The sequence below is a fragment of the Cloeon dipterum genome, chromosome 4, assembly GCF_949628265.1.
Source record: "Cloeon dipterum chromosome 4, ieCloDipt1.1, whole genome shotgun sequence".
Classification (NCBI taxonomy): domain Eukaryota; kingdom Metazoa; phylum Arthropoda; class Insecta; order Ephemeroptera; family Baetidae; genus Cloeon; species Cloeon dipterum.
The window spans coordinates 8,382,686-8,406,137 of record NC_088789.1 but is presented as its reverse complement, the minus strand read 5'-3'; the positions used below and the strand labels follow the sequence as shown (position 1 = coordinate 8,406,137).

The 23,452-nt window shown below is 43.4% G+C and overlaps 1 protein-coding gene across 2 annotated transcripts in view; it reads right to left on the bottom strand.

Moving 5' to 3' along the window:
• The window catches only part of Dop2R (dopamine D2-like receptor), a 55,815-nt gene extending 32,886 nt beyond the window's left edge, over positions 1–22,929 (bottom strand). The window contains exons 1-2 of one of the 2 annotated variants that reach the window (XM_065488929.1): positions 22,714–22,929; positions 12,901–13,306 (exon numbers count right to left, since the gene is read on the bottom strand). In XM_065488929.1, the coding sequence (XP_065345001.1) occupies positions 12,901–13,257 (357 nt within the window). In that variant the 5' untranslated portion in view covers positions 13,258–13,306; positions 22,714–22,929. The remainder of the gene's footprint in view (positions 1–12,900; positions 13,307–22,713) is intronic. The other variant, XM_065488930.1, reaches the window with a different exon arrangement.
• Positions 22,930–23,452: the final 523 nt, after the last annotated feature.

Sequence of the window (23,452 nt, the reverse complement as noted above, 5' to 3'; positions counted from 1 at the left end):
CATCATTAAAATTACAATTAAAATACTCGAATTTTTATAAAAAACGTAATGTCCCAAGAGTTTCTTTACACGATTTACAAATTGGTTAAAGTCTTGAATTTGACGTATTTGTTTTGGTAGTTGATTGTACACTCTAGGAATCATAACACCAGGACTTTGCGCGCTCAGATTTAACGAAACAGATGGCACAACCAACTCCTGTTGGTCAGCAGTTCTGCTCCTTGTTGTAACTTGTCTTGAATTTGTCGCTTCTGAAAATATGACAAATTTTCCAGGGTATTTGCGCACAAACTTTACGCACTCTAAAACATACAGAGAGAAAAAAAGCGGTCTGCACGACTCGAGTTCAATGCCTTTCCTCCACTTTGCTCGTTTCTTGGCCATCACTCGCAATATACGTTTTTGAGTGACGAAAACGTCGTTCAAGTGAGGCGATCCGCCCCATACAATAAAGCGAAATAAAGCTTCAAATTGAAGTGTTTTAAACTGAGTGAAATTTCTATTAAAAAAAAGGAATAATAAGTACCTCAAAGGCCAATACTGTTTAATGAATAATTTTTAAGATGTTTTCGTTGCTGAACGGTAGACATGCTCATGCCTACAAAATCAACGTTTTAAATTTATGTCTGAAATAGAAAATAAAGTAATATGTGATTATTTTAAGTTTTAAAGTGAGAAATTTTGAAAAGTTATTTCTATCAAGCATTCTACTAGTAGAGACCGATTTCTGGTGTAAACTTCGTCGAGCTTACTTGACCTCGTGCCAATTTCGTTCTTAGGCCCTTGAAATTTCGTTTTAAATAAGAAATGAGGCAATAATAATTCGTTTTAAGGGTTCACCTCGTAGATACTCGAACTCAATGAAACGAAAGTCAGTTCTAAGTATCGATTTGAACCAGCAGGAAGCCGGACCATTTCGCCATCACGACTCGGCTGCTAGCAATTTTTGGGTCATTGCGGCAGTAACAGTCAATTTTAGAGCCCTCTGGCAACGCACGTGGGCCGTGTTCATATTTAATAGGTGCGCTGGCGGAAGGAAAGTGGGTGTCGAATCTCATAAAGGTGCCCGGTGGGACGTCGCGGGTGGCCCCTGTCGGCGAAGATGCACGCGGGACTCTGGGATTTGGAGCTAAGGGTTTTCTCTTTCGCCGGTGAGCCGCAGCCAGTCCACGCTGCTGCCTCTTCGCTGATTAAATAAATAAATTGCGTTTCAAGAGCAGAAAGAGTGAGCGGCTCTAATCGAGTCCGGCGGTGGCTTTCCCTCTCTCGCTCTCTCTTTCTTTCTTTTTCGTTTCCACCACTTTTGACATCACAGCTGTGGCGGGCGGAGGCTGCGTTAGTTGTACTGGCACGACGGGCCGTCAGGTATTTTTTGATTATCTAGCCAGCCGTTATGGGGCTCGTAGTGGAACCGCAGCTATTTCACGTGCGCTGTTTTTTCTGTTAACGTCGCTCGTAAAGCACAGATTAAATATATAGCAATAAAAAGCAGCCGCTTGCGTATCTCCGCTCTGCTGGCTTGGATTTCATTATTTCCTGCCTCACTTCTCTCCTTGCGCGCTCCGTGTTTTCTAAATCTTCTTCGTCCAGACCGTCTCCTTTTTTGGTCCAAGATTATGGTCTATGTGCGAGAGCTCAAGTGGGAGAGGATGTATGACACGGGAGGTTATTTTTGTAAATAAAAGCCGCAAGGTGGCTAAACGTCATTCACATTTTGAACAGCACGTGACAAAAAGGCGACAAAAGGCTGCGGTATTTTGGTCCTCTTATATGCAGATTTCACATCATCGTCCTTTAACGGCCTCGTCTGGGAGCCATAAAAAGTTTATGTCTTCCTTTTCAGATAATTATTTGCAAACAACGAGTATGAGATGAGCAGAACTATATGGCTCAATTTTGAACATGGTTCCGCTTCACTGTCAAAATGGAAAGCAGTTTTTTTCGAGTGAAGCATGCCACACATAGAAGATTAAAAAGGACCAATTTAGAAAGAAATTTATTTTTTAAACTAGCTAAATCTGGAACATGCAGTTGGCTGTTGCATGTTTTACATATTGAGTCCCTGTTCAGAAGTAACAATCATCATAAATTACCCAACAGTTGCAAATCCCTGCAGTAATATATATAGGCAATCCCCTCGGCACAGCCGACACACCGGTTGCATAACCGTCAAACTGATATCGTATTGTTCTCCACTTGATTTTGCTTTTGCAGGCATGGAAGCGGCGCCACTACAGCCGCGGTCCAAGGCTTACTTGCGATAAACTTCGCAGACACGGGCTTAGGCTGTCATCCAAAATTTTTAAGGGACCTCTCCCCCCGCCATTCCTTCCCAGCACGCTTCCTGGAGACGGGGGACCCTTTCGCTTATTTTCCTCGAGCCAAAAGCTGATATCAGGCGGAAAACACGCGCAAGACGCTGCGTTTAATTCACTCGTGCGAAACAATGGTCGTAAAATATGATTAGACAGCACAACGAGAGAGAGCGAGAGAGAGAGAGAGAGAGAGAGAGAGAGAGAGAGGCGAAACACGGCGCGAGTGAACGGTGCGTACTCTTCTCTTCGCCGCCTTTCAGTCCATCTTCTGTGCCAATTGTTGCCTCTCTCGCGCGCGCGGCGCCTATATGTACATGCTTGCATACACACACACATAAAGTAGAGAAGGTATGTGTGTGTGTGTGTGTGTGTGTGCATCTGGTATCGACCGACAGAATGGGCACGTGATCGAGAATTCAGTGCGCGCGCGTGGCCACTAGGCGTTCGCACATACACGGCCAAAGGGGCCGCTTTCAATTTTAGATAACTCACGCCCGGTAGGTCGTTCTCTCTGTTTTTACGTACGTGTCGATGCATCGCAGCGACTGGCGTTTACGGCCGTGATGACTACTTTGAGACACGCGCGTCGCCTGAATTTTTAAATTGCTCTCTCTTTTAGATAGTAGGCACACTTCCGGGTTGGGCACTATAGCCTGACTCTTACGTTAAAAGGAAAGCTGACTTTAAGAACATGAACTGTTAAAAATATTTATTTTCTCCCAGCAGTGTGAAAATTAAAAAAATAAAACACTGCTGGCACAATTGAAACAAATGTGCGCATTCTGCACTAAGTTTTAACGATATTTGACAATGTAAATTGTCTGGATATTGAAAAATAGTATAATTTTCTGCGCACGTCCTCCATCATAATTTAAAACACCAGATTGGATTTCAAAATTCACCATTGGCCACTTTTCACAATTTTGAATATCAGACAAATAGATTGGATTTACTCTGAACATATCGATTTTACTCATTTTATGATTAGTTTTATACATTGTTTGTAAGCACGAGGTGTATTTTTCAATGGAATATCCTCTCAACCGTGGATGAGCCTCTAAACTCGAAATTAAAGCCACGCTCTCATGCCTCATATTGCTGTTGAATAAAGTACAGCGTTGAAACGAGAGCTCATCAAAACATGTAATTTTTCAGTGCTGCGTTTTATACCCAAATTTTTTTCCAATATCCTTTCCTCTTAACTAATGCTGTATTAAGCAAATCTATCAAATATATTCTATCGTCTGCTGCCTCCCCAGAGAGGAAGCATTTTCATTTTGGATAAAGACAAGAATGATCTGTCGCAACTCCTTCGCGACATTTCAGTTGATGAGTTTCCAACGCTCCGCAAACTTTTAACGTGTACTCTTCTCTCGCTTGATCGATGTTACGGCCGCGTTCGTTTTATTCATTTGCCAATTTCCCCTTGCGAGATTTGATTTTCGCAATAGAGGATGAGGATAAAGATAAACCTTGTCACTGTATTGCTGTTTGAAAAAAAAAACTAGATGAGAATTTGTAGACTCCTCCGCCCGCAACGTGTGTTACGGGAAATTTTTTATATCAAAGTAAAGGAAACCACATCCTGGCTTGAGCGAGCGTAGCGAGAAAATTGAATCGAAGTGTATAGACGAATAAAACGACTACAATATCCCAGCCGTGAGAGTAGTGTTGGGCATGGAGAAACAGCGGCGGCGGCGGTGGCGAAAGTTTGCATGCAAAACGAGATTTTTCTATTCAGGTGAAGATTATATTCAGTTTCATATATAATATTTCCCTTTCACACGCCACCTCTGAAGTACCGTCGTGCATTATGCAGATGTTTGAGTTTCCCCTAATGCGACATCAGGTAATTGTGTACGCTCGCTCCCGCGCCCGCGAGAGCAGACGGGCTCTCTCTCTCTCTCTCTCTCTCTCTCCCGCACAGCAGGCGCAGAGAGATCAAAGTTGCAATAAAAAGCGGCAATGTCTGCAACAACCGGCTCAAAGCAGCAGCAGCAGCAGCGGCGGCGGCGAATATACATATATGCTTTCTTGCCACCGCTTTTTCGGCTTTTCACACTCAACGAGTCAATATTTAAAGAGCGGCCGCTCTTCTTCTCTCTTGCACCTCAACGGCCCGTAAAAATGAATCGCTTACTTGCCTCGGCCGCGCCCGCACACTCTTTGCCTGATTAAAAGAAAGTGATACGGCCTAATTAGCGCTGGGATTTCGCCCGCGACCTTTGAATCTCGACCGCGTTTGTTTCATAACCAAGCCCGCCAATTATTTCTCAAATGTTGCCGTCTGCGCCACGAATCAAATTACAGCCCAGACTGGGTATCCCATTAAAACACGCGTTTCCGAAAGACAACCCCTCATGTTAAAAAGGGCTATTGATTTCGTTTCTTTTCGGATCATCCCGGCAGTGCTGGCTCTCGCTCCACCACCTAATTGGATTTCGAAACACGGTCCATCACTGCAAATCTAATTTAGATTCAAATTAAGTTTATTGCGGATCATCAGGGTAGCAGCCATACCCCACGCATCCCACGTAAAAAATATAAAATACAAAATATCGTGGAAATTGAATAAAAGGTGGTGGACTGGATTCGCCGAAATTGGTTGAGTTTAATTAAATAGCTCTAAATTTGTACGAGGATGTAGTCTGTTATTCAATTTCCACCTCGAGTGAAAATTTATTCTCAAGGATACAAAATATTAATTGAAAAAACAAGGGGAAAATCTATAGGTTCAGTGAGTTAAAAAATATGTTTGATTGCTCAAGAGTTCTTGTTCATACTCGAATTAAGTGTCAAATTGTTCCACAGACGATAACAATTGACTTGGATGCACTTCTCAGGCATTGATACGCTTTAAAATGGAGCTAGGCGTCGCATTTGATGCGCCTTCAAACTGTCCAACAAATCAGCATCATGCATTGTTGTGGCAAAACATCTCAAATATATAGGACTATTTTTAAACAAAATATTTTACTAGTTTGAACGACTATATAACATGCAATTAATTTACACTCGTCCCTAAAGGAAATCCCTGAAGATGTTAAAAAGGGCTATTGATTTCGTTTCTTTTCGGTTTATCCCGGCAGCACTGACTCTGCTCCACATCCAAATTGGATTTAGAATCGCGGTCCGTCACTGCAAATCTAATTTATCTCAAGCTTGAATTATTAAAGTGCCGCTCTGCTTGCTGGCAGGCTGTGTTTTCCTTATTACTGTGGTTTCGGTTTCACGAAATTGTAAGGGCGGCTGTTATCATCGTTTGGTGAATCCATTAAGGCGGAGCCGCCTGTGCAGCGGCCACCGGTGTAATGTATGAACAGGGCTTATGGCATGAGAGAGAGAGAGAGAGAGAGAGAGAGAGAGAGAGAGAGAGAACGCAGCAGCAGCAGATAATAACTCGCTTGGATACGGAATATTTAAAGAGCTTTCCACCGCAGTGGCAGTGCAATTCGAGCAGAGCCCACGTTTTCGCCCCCAATTTGGTGTTATATGAAAAATTATGTATGCCTTTCCGAAAATTACAATGCATAAATTCTCGGCAAGGGAAATGATAGCCCTTTTACGCGGCCTCTCGAGTTAGTGTATCTTTCGCGGGACGAGATGCGTGATATAAAATTTAAACTGATCCGCCAGTCAATGGGCAAGCAGCGTGACCTTTGAGCTTGGCCGCATGTGGAGGGCACGGGTAAAAAGGAAGCCTTTGAAGCACCGAAAGGACCAAAGGGCTGCTCCCAGAGGATATTACGGAGGTTGTGAAATCGAGACGGTTGTGTGTGTGTATATGTGTGCTGCAGGATTTCACCGCAAAGTTGACTTGATTGTTGTGCGTGTGTGTACATATGCGCACAATTTGGCTGCCGTGTTTAATCGCGGTGCCGAGAGTTGGCTGCGAATGTGCGCGTTGCGTGACCGTCGAGAGGCTGGGAGGCACGCACGCGCCGAGTGGGGCGTAAAGTAGCGTGAGTGGGCGCGCTGAGGAGCCCTTTTCGCCCCAAGTGGACAGTGTCCCGTGTCACGCCAGCCCTTTTTGCCTCTCGTCAGCACCTCTGCTCTCCTCTTATTTATGCGGTGCGGTCGCGTGATTGGGTCCGACTCTCGCCAGCACCTTTTCCGCGGAGAGCATGTTTGTTTGCTCGTCTGTTTGCCCAAGCCCGCGCGCGTTTTCGGCCGCCCGCGCGCGCGGTATAATTGCACATTCTTTGTTTGCGCCGTCAATTTCCAGCCTGTTTGTGTGTACGTATTTATGCAGCGCACACAGCCAGACCGCAGAGGTTCTGTTCTGTGTGCCGCCACTTAAACGGCCGTTTGCTTGGTTTATTCTGTAAATAAGGCTCGATATTTGAATTTTACACAGTGATTTGCATGCATTTAAATTTCTAAACAATTTTATTTTTGATCGAATCGGTATAATATTTATGGCTACTCAGATCGATTGAACGAGAAGTGATCGTTTGGTGATTTTTAGCATCTTAAATACTTGCCCGCTTGAACATTTTATCTGATAAAGATTAATGGAGACAACGTAATGTTATTAAGTCCAATTTTTTTTAATATGAAACGTCCGTGACATCGGAGTAGTTTGGACGTGCCTTTCGGTAAAAGATTTTAAACCATGAAATATCTGAAACCGTAATTAATCCACTTAAAATTTGTGACATATTAATTTTAAATAAATTAATAATACAAATTTAATTTTAATTTAATTAAAAAGCTCTTGGTTCTTGTAGCGTAAATCTTTATTTTTCATTGGATTATGAACTCAAGCGTGGATTTTACTCAGGATGAATGGGTAATTATTAGTGAAATTTTGTAAGAGGAAATAAATCTTCATGTTCTCTTACTGTTCACCATGCATTTTCTCATTTTACTGATCGATAGAACACTTAGACTTATTCACTTTGTGCATCTCATATAATAATTTCATTTTAACCAGAGAATGAGTGTTGTGGGGATTTGTGCAATAAACACAATAAAGTTAAAAAAGAAACACGAAAAATAATCCTCATTGACAAGCAGTTACAGAGAATAAAAAACAATGAAAAATTCTGTGTTGATGTTGCAGTATGCCTTTGGTGATTAATCAATAAATCATAACTCTTTCGTTTGAAACATTTTTCAATAAAAAAAGAATAAGCCATCACATAATATATGGGGATTAAACCAAAAATGCATGAACAGGAACTGTTGACCGGAGTATTTAGAGAGAGTTGATTTTTTGCAGCCCAATATTGTTGGATTTTTAAGCTGCGTTTGTGCGATAACACTTAAATTTGGTGACAGAGGCTACGAAAAGTATTTTAATTTTTCATCTACAGTAATAAGTATTCCTGCACGAGTTTTATCAGGCTTTGGACTCAAATTTAATGACATTTTTCTTTTCTTTTAGCCTAAAAATATCTCCGATTCTTAAGAGCAACAACTTTAAAACTAAATTTTTCTTCTAGGAGATAAAAACATTCAAATAGTTGGTACCCTCAGGTTTTATTGAAATGCATGGTAATATATTTTCCAGAAATATCAGAGTAGAGGAAACTATATGAACTACATGTCGGATTCTACGCATCCATCCGTTAATTTCCATTCAGCTCGGAGGACTACGAAGTAAAAACTGGCACCTTGACGCGTCAAAGCAGCTTTGTCAGTCTCGGCAGCAAAAACTGGTTGCTTGCGTCTTGCGTCTCTTGAGCCAGCGATTTCTGCAGCCTGTCAAAGCGGTTAGGCAAACAGCTCGTCACGCGTGTCGCGCGTGCTGCATACCTCCGAAGTCGGCTGCTGCTCTCGACAGGGAGCAGTGGGTCACTTTACAACGCACACTTTGCCTCACAAAGGGCACATCAAACACTTGGTATTCGCATCTCGTCAGGCTCACGATCGGGTGGGCGGCTTTTGTAATTCGCCGTCGCCTCATGCAAAGATGGACTTTCGCTGTATGATTGCTCCCAGGCCCGGTGGAGGCGGTGAGAAATTCAAACAGAAGTTGCTTGCCCTCTCTTATACACTCTCAGCGAGCAGATCAAACGGGCGACAGGTTGCCACTCGATGTCGGCAGTTTTAACACCATCAATTGTCCGTGTATGTGTGCGAGCTCGTGCCACTGAAAGGGCCCGCTCGTCGCCGCCAACTTTCAATCGGATCATTCAGCCTCACAAGCAAGAGTACAGAGAGAGCGAGAGAGAGAGAGAGAGAGAGAGAGAGAGAGAGAGAGAGAGAGAGAGAGAGAGAGAGAGAGAGAGAACTTGCTACACACACGCAGCATCTCCACTTATGCGGGCTTAACACAGCGGAGCAAGATCATGCAGGCTGGCTGCCTCAGCAAGCGCTGAAATTGGATTTCGGCGGCTGTTGGATAAGGCTTACGCGGGTGCCAAAGACGACAGAAGCGCTGCAACAGACGGTAGCGAGCGAACACGCGAGGTTATCGGCCACCTTCGACCTTGGCGGGATGCCGACAGCTATGGCGAGAGCCAGTCTCTGCAGGAGACACCGTGATTTAGGGGCCCAGCGAGACCTACTGGTCTTGAATTTGTCTGTCCTGCGGCTAATTCACCCGATGATAAGAGAGGGATCGTGGATTTCAGTCGCCCTTTCATGTATGTGCACAAATTCAATTTTGCAAAATGATTTAATTATGTAAACAATTCAATTGGGGGCGCACGTCAATAAAGGTGTTTAGATAAACACAGCTTAATCTCTGCTGACACAACTTCGTTTATAGTTTAGAATTTTTTCCAAAATTGCGAATCCTGGAAATGTTTATACGTTCAGAACGGAAAAGAAATTGGATCAAAGATTTCCAGTTCCTAACGTTATTTGGCAACTTCAAAAATTAGTAAGAAAACAAATTACTTTTTTTCTAACAAAATTGTTTGATTTCAATTTTATCACTTCCCATGATTTTTTTCTTCTCAATTTTTATTTGGTTGGATCGCATGACTGAATGAGGTGGAAGGAATACCTATTTTATCTTTAGGTGAGGTTATTAAATTAAAACATCCCCATATTTCGTAACTTCATGATTTAATCTTTATTTTCGTCGTCTGATTCCTTCCGGTATATTAAAATCATCAATAAAATTGGAAAGAAATTCATTGTCCTACAAAGCAATTCCCTCCACAGACAATTTCTTAAATTTCCGTCAGGAAAAAAAGGGAGGCAAAAGGGAGGCAACAGTTTGTCTTCTGATATAAATTAACCGCTTGGGGAAATCGTTAATCACGCGCAGCTAGAATCGCAAAAGGACTAGGATTCTCCACCCTGATGGTGTGTTGAACGTTCTTGGCAGCTGGACCAGCGAATTGGGCAGATTGCGCCGGTTGCGTGTGTGCGAGCGGCCAAAAGCACGATTGACGTTATCTATACCCCGAAGCCCTGCTCGTGTTTCGCAATTTTGCGCTATTAACGCGTGAAATACGTATCTGGTTGAGCAATACGCTGCTGCTGCTGCTGCTCGTCTTTGTTGTTGTACAAATTATGCAGTATGCGTGGCGGGGCTGATGGAGTTATAATTAATTGCCCTCTTCGGGCTCACGCGAGCGCTTTCTCTATACCGTCAATTTGGGAATTCTCTCGGCACTGTAATCTGGTGCGCACATTCACAGAAGCTGGCTGGACTCGTTTCGGGTAACGGACAATTTCGCAATCGGCTGTGAAAAGGTAGACGCGCGCGAAACAAAACCACCCACGGGAGGAAGCATACGAGCCGCCGCATTAAGTAATTTAGACGGATTGTCGGTCCAACTCTATAGTTCTGATTCCTTCGAACGTAAATAACATGAAATTGACAGTCCGTTTCCCGCTGATCACGAACAGCAATTCATTTTTTGTCGTCATGTGGACTCGAAACAAGCTGCGTTTTCCGCTTTGGGGCACTCTCTAGATTAAATAAATGCACGTGTTTCTGCCACTGAATGGTTGGTAACAGTCTAAAAATTATTCCCTTTCCGCTTTCATTAATTCAGGGCCAAAGCCCGCGGTGAAAATTGCCCTCCAGAGCTCGAATTAATGCACACCAATTATTCATTTCGCTCACACATTTTTATCTGGCGCGGCCGACGAACGGCTGGCCCTTTTTCACCCCAACATTAAGCATTGATCGAGCGCAAAAAATTCAATTGTCTACTGCTGACGCATATATAAGCGTCCAAGGGAGCAGCAGATTTGGTTACGTATGAAAAAAAATCGCTGGGATTAGTGCGTGTCCGTCTCACGCTAGCTGGAGACAACTTAATCCGCTGCCAGAAAAAGGACTAGTGGCAAATGTGACGTTTCCTTGCTTCCAAAAGCTCGAGTGGACATCCAGGATTTAAATGCTAATTAATTTGGCTTCTCTGCGTTAAGCTCTCTCCTGTGTTCAACTCTGAAAATGCCCCTGCCACGCATTCATTAAAAAACTTTAAAAAAGGTCGACCGGTCAGTCCGTGTGTCTGTGTACCTTTCTGGTGGTGCTGGACGTTTGCTTTGTTTATGGGGGCACATTCTTTCGGCGGAAGCGAAATATGAGAGTGTTTCGACCACAACTAAAGCACCGCAGAGCACGTAATTAAGCGGGGCATGCTACTCGCTGCCTTAAATCAATCTAGGCTGCTCTGTGTGGCGGCAAAAACGCGTCATTCCGTGCTGCCGGCTCAAAGGTAATTAGTTTCTGTGGTTGCGTAATTGCCAAAAGAGGAAAAATGACGGGCGTTTAACGACAATAATTTTATCTCCGGTTACACGAGAGCGAAACCACAAAAAGCGCAGCCAGCTGCAAAAAAAACGGGAACTGCGAGCGGAAAATGAATTTTGCTATAGCTCTGCCGCGAAAACTGCTTTTAATGATCTTTCTGCGGGAGCGGCAGTCTCTTGAACAAACTAGCCCAATCATAACCTTTTTGCAGCGCTCTTGGATCAATCCCCCAGGGCAAAAGAGACAATAAGAGAGCTGAAAAGAGAGACAATATTCTCTTGGCTGCGGCTTCATCCTGCTTTTTTCCTTTTTCTCATCGTCATAAAAGCAGCCGACGAGCGAGAGCGAGAGATCGAGCGAAAAGCGATACGCTTGAGTAGCAACGAAAATTATGAAGTGGAAGCAGCAGCAGCAGCCTACGAGACAGACCTGCGCTGCAGGTAACCGTAGAGTACCTCTTTCGCAACGCATGGCTTTCCCTTTCGCTTCTAATGGATGGACACTTTGAGGGCAATCTCAACCCAGTGTGTGTTTCCTACTCAAGAGCCTGTTGCACCTTGGTGACTGAAAAAATTCCCTCAACATCCGTGTCTTTCACTTACTCATATACCTTAAATCAAGGCACGACCTTTCATATTTCCCAACAGGCAATGATTTTCATTGCATGGTGGGTGTTTACACAAAGCGAGAAAGTTGCAGTTCAGTTCAGAAGTTTGTTTTGGCGAAAGGCAAACATATTTGCAGCAAGTGTACCGTGCCTTATGCTGGTAGTTGAGTGCTGTACTCATTTGTCATTTCTGTTCCGTCAGCGTGGCAACATTTCTCAAAAGGAGTATATATGAACAGTGCAGCTTTTGATTCTATTCCTCAGATATTTTAGATTTTCCCCTACTGCAAAATATGGTTCGGAGTCAATATTAATTTGCAGCACCAAATTTCAAATGAACATATATTAAAAAGTCTCAAAATTAAGAAACAAGTAGCTTTATGAGTGCCCATTATATGTAGCATAGTTTTTTCCACTTTGAATCTTATAGTTATTAACGAAGTTTGTAGATTCCAATTTCTTCTTGAATGTAAGATTGACAGGTTGACTTCTATTCAACAGCCGAATTTTTCAATAGTTATCACTTATTTTGTAATTTTATGCATTTTAATGTAGTATACATAGTTCAGCAACATTGAATTAATTTTCATTCATTTATTCATGCCCGTGAGAGGATTTTGAAGTGTGAATGAATATTTAATCAAACAAACAAAGTGCACAATGTAAAATAGAGAGTTACCATTAACATTGCGTATTTACTCTCACGGCTTGAGGCAAAAGTTAGATTGTTTTATCACAGTTGAGGAAATAGCTGAAGTTTACTTGTTCGTCACAGCATTTGCATATTTAGTTTGATTTGGAATAATGTGCTAATTTAATTAACAATTTCAAAAGTGATTTGCGATCGTTTAGATGTTATTATTTGAAATTATTCAAATACCAGATTTTTAGTCGGACGAAGACTAAATCTTGTTGATCTGCACTTTTTGTAATACATTTTTCGTTTACAAAAGAATTTCTAATTATTATTTATCGTTTAATTAACAAGCAGAGAGCTTCATCGAAGACTAAAACGATTTGGTTCCCCCTTACATTCCTTTCAATGCTCTTCATGGACATTAGAGGATTGTTGCTTACTAAAAAATTAAATAAATAATAAATTGTATGCCTGTCTGAGCCCAATTTTTCAGTCTGAAAATGCATCTAATTTCATAATCCACGCTGATTAGGCCAAACGGCATGTCGGAACCTGAATTTTCTTTTCATAGCAGAGACTGCCAGTAAAAAAGTAAACGGGACAAAAAATGCACTTGACTTTTTTCCCTCATTACTAAATTTTAAAGGACAAATTTATATGAAATCACACTCACCAGGACGTAGACGGCGAAAGGCATGACGACGACGGCGACCAGGAGGTCGGCCAGCGCCAGGCTGACGATGAAGTAGTTGGTCACCGTCTGCAGGGTGCGCTCGCGCTGCACGGCTAGGATCACCAGCACGTTGCCGAAGAGCGTCAACAAGGGAAACAGCACCAGTAGCAGGGCCCAGTAGTTCTTCTCGGCGGACCCGCCGTCGCCGGGCGAGAGGTTCGTCCCATTGCCGAGCGCGGTTACATTGCAGCTGAGCGTCGTCGCATTCGCGCACTCGGCGTCCGAGCTCGCGTTCAGCCACAACTGGTGCGTGTTGTTGGCTGCCGGCCACAGGGCGGCCGCCACGATGTCCGTCATGTCGCTCGTGGCTGCGGGGGTCACATCCCGGCCACAGGCGAGCCTGGGTCTGAAACAGGGAAAACAGCCGAGAATGATGAAATGCACTTGATTATTTGAATAAGAGTTATTATACATTTTCAACAGGTTTCAGAGATGATAAAAATGCGCGCCTGTTTTCCAAATTTAATAGACTAATTAAGGAATGGAATGTTTGTACTTAAAATGCGATAAAATGGAAAAATTAATTTTGGGGCGAACTCGATAACGATTAAGTGTTTACTAGACACAAAAAGTGTATAAACAGACATCAAATAATAGATATTGTAGCTCAACGTTTATTGCTCTTTTTTACGTTGTTGGCTTGAATTCTCCTTATCACAGTCTGGAAATGGGGCTGTCAGACTCCGGGTTTTGAGGTCTCAAAATTAATCTCCGGGTCAAAATTTAACATTTAAATTTTTATTGCAATAGGATAACATTTATAATTGGCTACATTTGAATTCTTGCCCAACAAATTCTTTAATCCAATATTTTACAACTTTTCAATCGTCCTCAGTTGACCGCAGATTATATTTCAGTCAGCAATCAGATAGGTTTCTTACGGATAAGTCCGCACTTAAAATTGTCTATACAAATACATTTTATGGCTGTACCTTTCAAAGGTTTTTAAAAGAACATGTTCCACTATAAGTTCTCCTTTGTCGAATATTAGTTTAGAGCCATTAAAACTTTACGTATATAAAACTTTGCTTGCTAATTAATTTTTAATTTATTTCTAAAACGGTCTCTTAAAAATATTCCATCTTGTAACGAATATTTAGTTTTTGTCCGCTTTTCTATGATATCTTCCAATATCAAACCCAACGACATGAATTTTATGCTCTTCATTGAACGAGATAAGCAATCATCTGCGTAATCAATCGCATGTTCCTTGAAGTCGTTTCAAACATTCAGTTGAAATTTAATGAAAGTCATACCCTTTACTGCGGCTTGCGGTTTGCCGAGTTAATTGACAAAAACGTTTCTCAATAAGGAACATTTTGAAGTTTTAGTCAAAGGAAACGCGTCTAATGAAATTTCCAATTAAGGCAAAATCTTTTCAGGTGCGTGTGGCGCAACTCCTCTTTCTTCCTCTCGATTTGAATGGGAGAGCAGGTTTGATGGAAAAATGCGTCAAAGAACACAAACAGCGCTTCTCAGTGCCGTGTCGCCGCCATTATGTAATTTCCGAGGAAGGAAAGAGGGACCCTGCAGATGTTCCGCCAAAGGTAAGTTTTAATGAAAATTCGACGGCGGGCGGCTGACCTATGGCATACGCGGCTCATCCTGAAAAGATGCCGCAACGGGAAAGCCGGCTTGAAAGGGCTTTCGCGCCCCAAGGAAATCTTGAAAAGCAGCTTTTCATCGGGCGCACGCGGCCTCAATGCAGCCGCAGCAAAGGCGGCGTTTTGCGTTCCGACGACGTGAGTTTGCATTTCGACGTTTCTTTGTCTCCTCGCTATCATAATACACATAATGCGCGAGAGTGTGACGAGCTGCGAGCGACGATCGCTGTCTGAATTCGAGCAGAAATCCTCTCGAGAGCCAATCCCATCCACACACACAGATTTTCAAGAAAGAGAAGAAGCAGGCCCGCAGCGGGCGGCCTCTTTTTACTCTCTTTTGTGAGGTCAATCAACAACGCACACTTAGCGCACGGCTCGGGACGACGGAGACGGAGGATGGCGAGAGAGATGCGCGTGCGATTCCATCATCTTGAAAGGATCAGCAGGCCCGAATGATAACTGCCAAGGCAGGCTGTGATTTATTAGTGCTGCATATTCGAGTTTTTGCCCATCTTCTCTCTGCCTCTGCCTCCACCCACTCAACTCGCTGGCGTGTATCGTCCGCGAAACTTTCTTCTGGAAGATGTATTTTATTTCACGCTCTCTTGCCACATGAAAGTCATGTGAATTTGGCCCTAATCTTTCAAAGTCTCCCTCCCCTAAATCTTACTAGCAGTTTCCGGAATTTAATTCCGAAATTGTTTTATATGCTTGCCACGATTTGATAATGCTTGGGTGAAATGACACCTCGCCGAGGGAATTGTGCCAATCATGCACGCGGTTCGCATAAAACAATCTCACGAAACTCATATAACGGCTGTGATCCGCCAAAGGCAAAAAAACCCAAAGATTTTCAGCCGCCAAAAAACTTGTAAATTATTACGATGGTAGAAATTGACGTGCCAAGCGAAGAAAACTTAGGCGGGCTACAAATTTGAACTGAATTGCCTATTTCCATAGGGGATCTGAGATTAGCTCCATAAATCAGCAGCTCGGGTGTTCAAGCGAAAAATCAGCTCGAATTCTTGAGGCTGATAAAATTATTATAGTAATTTCCAAAAGTGCTGGTACCTCTATAGAAGCTCTACCACATAAACTCAGCGAAGATGAGGTCAAAGTCAAAATTTTAATTCCCTCTGGTGTGCCAAGTAACCCGGATATTTTTCCAGGAAAACCAAAAGAGCCAACATTCCATGAAAATCCAATCTTTTCCGCTATCCCTGTCCTTTCTGCACTCAATGACCCCCTTCCCTCACATTTTTTGTTTTTAATTAAACAAAATATTGCGGTTAAATCTGGTAAATTCAACTCCTTTTCCCTTAAAGGAATACAAACATAGTACATTCTCGACTTTATGAATGAAAAATATATAAAAAAATTGGCCGTAGGCTCTGAACTGTTTTAAAATATTAGACCGACAAGACTTCATCTGATCCAGATAAAAGTATGATTCGTGTGGGTTTAATCTGCTCGTTCTTTTGAAATTTATTATACATCATTGGCAAACAAGAATTATAGAAACAAAAAACTAGGAATTCAGAAAAACTAAATGGCTCTATTCTGTTTGGACAGTTAATTCTAGACAGTTAGCAACTAATAGTGACAATTATATGAGGAAATTTTGTCTCAGAATTTAGAATTGAAGTTAAGGCAAAAATGAGTTTCCATAATTTTGCAGAACAGGTCCGCTTTTTTATCATAGTTTGCGTGCTTTTGAAACTGTGGCGAATATCCCCTGGTTTCCATTGACATGTTAATAGAATATTGTTTTCGTCCCCTTTTCAATCGAAAGGTTGTCTATACGTATGGGCTATTTTTGACGTTTCACAGATTGAAGATTCGACAATACAAAATTCTCACGTACCACGAATTACCCCAAATAATGAGGTGTCACTATTATTTCACCCCAAATCCGATTAAATGTGTTGATATGAAAACCTTTCTTAGGGTTAGTTAGTGTCGGTTCGCGAACTCCCCTTGTAAGATCCACTCTGAAGATTAAACTCCAAATTTCCCATCTATTTTCTCTCTTCTGGTAGCGAAGATACGGCTTCAAAATATAATAGTACTTTTCCCGATTGCACCATCGCGGCCCGACGGAGACGCACTTACAGTTCGTATTATCGTGCCGTTCCATCTCGCGTGACACTTTGCTGATCCAACCTGCTGCCATTCATTTTCGCAGGTGCATTGTTTCGCGCGCGCGTCACCTGTTTCACGCCACCCCACTCGTTCGTTGGTTCGCCCACCCGCCCGCGCCCGGATCCCTTGGGGACACGTGTCAAAAACTTTATGAATGAGCCCACTCGCCGCGGGGGAGCGAATCAGACAGCTTTTCCGTCCTCGCCTGGCTAGCTGATCAGCGCCGAAGCCCTGGCCCAAGTCAAAAGTTGTCGCCGCCGCTTTGATCCGGCCGAGTGGCCTTTATCGGATCAAGCACAATGAGGCCGAAAAAGTGCTCGAGTTTCCAAGATTTTGCGCTGCCTCCCTAAGTTTGTTTTGCACAGAGGTTACTTAGAGGCCGGTGAAACGATGGATTTTTATTTAGCGTGGGCTTAAATCGGTGCAGATTATTAGGGAAAAGTTTCTTTTCGGAATTCTGACTTTCCTCGTGCGGAAAGCGCGTTCAATTTCGGCAATCAGAAGCTGTCCTTCAAGTCATGATTTGCCTAACTGGCACGATTGCATGCAGGCATAATCGATAGATTGTTTCGTTTGAGTAATTCGCTCTTGGTTTTAACCTTCGAAATTTTTTCCACTCGGTTGTTTATCAGAATTTTTTGTGGCCAAAGTTGATAAATATTTATTGAACTGAAGAAAACAGCCATAATATTTTCACTGCTAGATTTTCGTAGCCTGAGTCTCCAAATTGGGTTTTATTCATACAAAATCCATCTATAATCAAGATTTCTCTGATCGAGTCCATATTCTACTAAACGTCAGAACAAAATTGGAAATCAGCATGAGGTACGAGACACGTAGGCTCCACTTTTTAATTTGTAAAACTAGAACTTTTCACTGTGAGTGTAAGTAGTTCTACGGTAAAAAATAATGATTTCTTCCAAATTTCCTAATCAGTAACAAAAACGAAGTTTTTTTCGCAAGCTTCCCAAACTGCAGTGTCTCAAAAAAGAGACAGAAATTTCTATCATAAACGGACATCAACTGTACACAATTCTGCGTTTAATAAAATCCAAATACAATGTGTTCGTTTTTACCCCTCTAATCTAGACAGTACGCGACTGAGAACTCTGAATTTGTACGTTTTTAATGTGACCTCTGTTTTTTACAATTCCAATTTAGAAATTCCAACGAGAATGGAATTTTGCAATTGACATTTTTTAGATCATCGATACTGTTAACGATTCCAAGAATCACAGATTGATGTAAAGCATCCCCCTTAATACCGGTATTAAATTGAATGTTGGAGTTCAAACGGGAGTAATAAACGATTGTATTCCATACTTTCAACTGCACAAAAGGCTTTTCAAATTTCACGCTGATGTGACTTTGTTCGAAACCTTATTGTGCTCGTTGAAAAGCACCGTGATGTTCCTTCCTGGAAACAAAAGTTTCAATGTCATTTTTAATTAGTTGGCTGTGTAGCGACGGATAATTTAATAACCCGGCAGCGGGGTAACTCAATTAGGGGAAAAGCGCCTGGATTTGAAAACGTTTGCTCGCGACGGCGCGCGCAATTTGAGCACTTTTATTGCGTACATGCAGAAACGCCCAACGGCATTTTTAATTAAATTTGTCCTCGCTTTTGCACGAGACGCGTGCGGCTTCTCTCCATTAACTCCGTCAGCGCGGCACACGGCTTACACAAAAATCATCGCCCGGCCCTCTCTGATTCTGCAATCAGCCGGGACGGCCGGCGCCGGCACAGGCAGTTGATTTTCAGCCACGGGCCGGCTCTCTCGCTCTGCAGCAGGTCGTTATTTACCGTCAGGCGCGCGCGGCTCCATTTGCAACGCGGTGCAGCCGAGTGCGCGGGCCGCAGCTGCACGGAACGGACGTGTTCTCGTTTGTCCCGAGCCCTCCGTCAACATGACGACCACTTGCGGATTCGGCACCAGAGTCAACATGCACGAACGCGGCGTGCATGCGAAATTACACGTACACGGCCGTCGAAATTGCCAGTGATTTATGCTCGCTGCTTGCTCTCCAAGCTCGAACGGCGCGGCGGTGACATGAATCGGGCCCTTTTCCTTGTTTGAACAGTTGCGCTCGGCATATTTCGCTCGAACGTTTCATTCTCCTGTGAGTCAGACGAGATTCGCACGACCTCGCACTCACGTCAAACCGAACCATGAATCTTGCAATTTGGACTCAAAGTGATGAGGGTCAATGTTGATGTATTGCCAACGGATCGCCTGCAATACACACGCAACGCCATTTTTTCCCCGACATGATCGTATCCCATCTTTTGGATCACTTGGGACCCTGTTTGCTTTCGATTTAAGTCACGCTTTATTGGGGCGTCAATGGAGATGCACATTTAGATTCAGCAGCTGACACAATCAATTCATCACAGTATTTGCTCAGAAAAAAATGCTACAATGCCAATGAAAGGATTAGAAAAAGTGTGCTCTTTGTCTATTGTTTCAAAGCATGGTTGGACGATTAGCTGTGAACATTTGAAGAAAAAAAATCATATCACACGTTCTCGTACTGGAAGGAAACTGTTTTGGTCCCTGGGGCCTAATCAGCAGTTCTTTACCAGCAAAAACCCATAATAGAGCAATCTGCAGAGGATTTTAAATCATCGGGGCTAAAAATTATTAGTTGCTAAGTGCAAGCAGCCAAGCCGTGGATCGCATTGTGGAATGAATGCTTTGCGTGCACTTGCAAGGTGAGAATAAGAGCGATTTTTGGGGGTCAAAACATTTTTTGATTCTCTTGCATAGGCGTTTCCACTCGGAATTGGGAAGATTGCGAAAGCTTTCAGACTCGCTACTTCTTATTGGTGGTTTGCACCTTTTCAGCACGCGTTTCAATAAAAGGGCTCGGTGCAGGGGCATTAACACGAGCTGGTCCTTTTCCGAACCACTGAATCGTATGTACTAATGGCAATCAAAATAATGAAAAAGGCACAATGCACAAGCGATCAAGTCGCTGAAATGTCGGCAAATCAAAAGATGATTGTGATTTAAAAAAAAAGTGTTTTCATTAAACTAGTTTCGTGATGTAGAGAGCGTTTGAATTTGAATTACGGAAACCAATGTTCGTGTATAACAGAGGAAGATGCAAAAAACGCGCTTGTAAAGTTGTTGAATAGTGTACTATCACGAGTTTCGCTAGACTGGAGAAAATAACAATTATCGAATATCTGCAAACTCGTGACGTCACGCTACCCAACCATAAAAGAGCCTCTAAATCTTAAGTAGAGGTAAAATTTTATGAAATAACGCTCGTCAGTCAAATTATCTTTTTGAATTTATGAAATTAATTTGCATTTAATTCTGTTGAGCCGTTTACATAGAGCTGATTATTTCATTGCCCAACAAAATAATGGAGCCTGCCAATTTGTATCTTCCTGTTCGACTGTAAATCCGATTTGCCCAAGCTGTACTTTCGATGGAATGTAATTTGCGTAATAATGAGGAAAAGATTAGTAAAAACTCATCAACCCTGCTCGCTGTGTCCATAGCCCCTGGCAAAAAGATAGCTAGGCAATAACTCGACATGCACGGCGCACAGGTTGCATAACTTCGACCTCGCTGCACCTCGTACAAAAGTTTCCGCAGCAATGAGTGACTGCCAAGATTGCAGAAGTCGATTTAAGTAACTGCAACAAGGAGGAAGTCGTCCTCGGGGGAAAAATACGCCCTCTGGTGATAACTCTTTCTAAACGCCCGAGTTCTCATCTTGAATGCTGACCAAACATTCATCTTGCGCGCGATCTCTGCACGGCTTTACAAGGGCAAAAAATGTTGGGCAGGAACACCTTAAGCGATTTCCCTGTAAACAAACGCCACTTTTTCCAGACAAAATCGACGTTGGCAAGACAAATCGAGCGCTTCCCTCGAAAGTCGACGAGTATTTCTTCGAGTGCGGAAGAAGGAAAGGGTGCCAAGGGTGCGTCTATACCCCGACAGGTGGATCGACGTTCGCAGATGCCCCGAGAGAACGATTGACGGCGGAAGAGGGTCCGCGATATGCGATCTCGTTTGCTAGGTAAACAGCCCAAAATTCGGCGTGGCAAAAAGTGGGCAAATACTCGCATAAAATAGCCAGCCAGCCAGCAGCGGTGCTCAAGAGTGAGTGAGGGGGAAAAATTGAAACGCCGCTCACTCAGTCGGGGGCCCCAGGGTGCAATACGGTGGCAATAATTTCGGCTCTTGTTCCCAAGTCGGCGCTTCTTTCCATATCGCCAAGCTCGATGCGGAGCAGCAGTGGAGGAGACGGCGCAGTGTTTATTTAGTGTTTATTATTAAAACGGGCCCGTGTTTTAGTTTGATTCATTGAAATTGCATGAGATGAGAGCCATTCGCGAGTGCAGCGCCACCGCATTAAATATTAACAGACGAGTTGCGATTTTATTCGAGCCTGGCCGTTTAAGAAGAGAGCGAGCCGTGCCGCCGCGATGAAGTTCTCTCGGGCCGTTCGCTTGCTTGCTTGTGTGTGCTGGTGCGGGTACCGACGGCAAGTTTTACGACCGCGTAGAGTATCTCAATTTCAGACGTGTTTATACAATTGGCAGCTGATCTCCGGGCGCTTTTTATGTGAACTGTCCAGTTGGGAGAATTACTTTGGAACGGGCACGTCCCATTTGAATTGCACTTTTTACTGCTTTTGTTCCGAAAGAGGACGCGGTTGACTCATCCCTTTCGGCCGTTGTTTAAAAGAACTATAGTAGGACAGGACAGTCGAAACCTATTCTATTCCCGTAGATTAATGTACAGCCTGTTTTTATGGGAGTTTGTGGAGCTGCTGATTATTTATTAAACGGTCAGACGAGGAATTTGTCGTGCGAAAAACTCTTTTGGGTCTTTAGTTAACGCACTTCCAGCTTTGGCAAATGCGCAGAAATAAATCAAAAGGCACCAAAACAAACAGAGAAAGTAGCCGTGAAAGTGGAAAGGCCATTTACAACTTTCACTCCTCCGGTTCTCATGACGATATCGATATCGGAAAAAACATATTTTATGTATATCGACAAATTTATGTGGGGAAACGTAAGGCGCTCGTGCGTATTTGTTCAGATTTGCCGTCGACAATGCAGCGACTCCTGAATTCGAGTTAGTAAAACTTTTTGGAGATGATGCGACACATTTCATGCATAACGTAGGCATCTTTCTTTAACCACAAACTTTCGTCCAACTCGTGCGGAGAGCTTCATGAATTTTACCATAACCGCAAAATTTTACTTATAGTTCAAGCATAAAAGAGGAGGCAGTCTGGAGCGGCCAGAATTACTCAAGTTTTTAAAGACTCGTTTGCCGCGTCACTGGAGCTTGCTCAAATAATTTCCCATTCAATATTTACAACAGCGCTAAATATTGACGCGGATTCCTTTTCATGCCGGCAATTTCGCAGAGAGCAAATTTATTCGCGTGTGCTCGCTTTCGCGTTGAAGATGCAGAAGAAAGGCGATAAAAGTAGCCTTTCCTCCGACGTGCACACAAGACCTGCTTTAGAGAAAGAGTGAGTGAGAGAGAGCCTGCGATGATTTCAACGGCAGTTTGTTTCAAAAGTTTGCAACCTGTGCAACATCCGAGTCAAGAAATTGCCTGCTACCTCGCTCTCCAGCATTTTTCCTGCGTGAATTTCTGCTCATAAAGAAACAAAAGGCGGAACGCTTTCAAAGAGACAGAGACGGATGCACGACGCGCACACAGCGCTGAAATTAAAAATCAATTAACTGAAAAGCTGCAAGCGCACACCTGAATAATATGCAAAATTAAATTCCTCTCGCACCAATTCGACTGTTTACGTGTATATATATATATATATAGCAGCAGTTGCTTTGCGTTGCGCTGCATTAAAATTTCATTAGGCCAGCGGCATAGCAGCAGAGAGAGCGAAACAAACCCTGCTTTCGGCGGAAAGTCAGCATCCCGCGAGAGAGCGAGAGAGCGAGAGAGCAGAGCAGAGCAGGCAATCGCGTTGAATGTAGACGCAGAGATAAATAAATCAATCTTACCTCTCGCGAGGCGAGCAATGGCAGGAATTAAAAAGATCCCTAGAGTAGTTGTCAAGGTGGAGTGAGTGTGTGCGGCGCGGCGGCGGCGGCAGAAGCGGCGGCAGAGGCGGCGGCGAAGGCAGGCAGGTGAGAGAGTGAGAGAGAACGAGAGAGTGGAGGAGCGTGCTGAACTGGATCGACCGACGGTCGGAACGCAACAGTGTGGCATCTGCGGGAGCCTCCGTTCGCAGAAATTAAGGGCGCCGGCGCCACCGACCAATCCAAACTACCCCTGCCGGCGCAATGAAACAGGCGAGCACACGCCCCGACCCACTGCCGCGCGCCGACCAAAACCCTACTAATCGAATCCTCGGCGCGTACACCTCGCTTTTGACCATTATTTGATTGCGGACTTTTTTCTACTTGCTCTAGGCCCTCGGCTCGCGAAATCTGAGACACTAACCGCACCGTACGTCTCGGCTTCATTACGGCTGATGTCAGCCGCACGCACTGCCGCGCGCCCGCCGCAAATTGAGCTTTTTTCCCTTTCGCTCCGGCGCCGGAAGATGTGATTTACTTGTGATTAGCCTTGAATTTGCGCAGAAAAAGATTGTTCTCGGCCTACTAACTTTTCTGCAGTTACTGTCTTTTTCCTACTGCATTCGCGGTGGAATATTGAAATCATTTTAGAAAAGAAAAGTTTTGTGCCGAGTCGGTCGTGAAACTTTGCGCACAAAGAGGCTCGAGGATCTAATAAAAA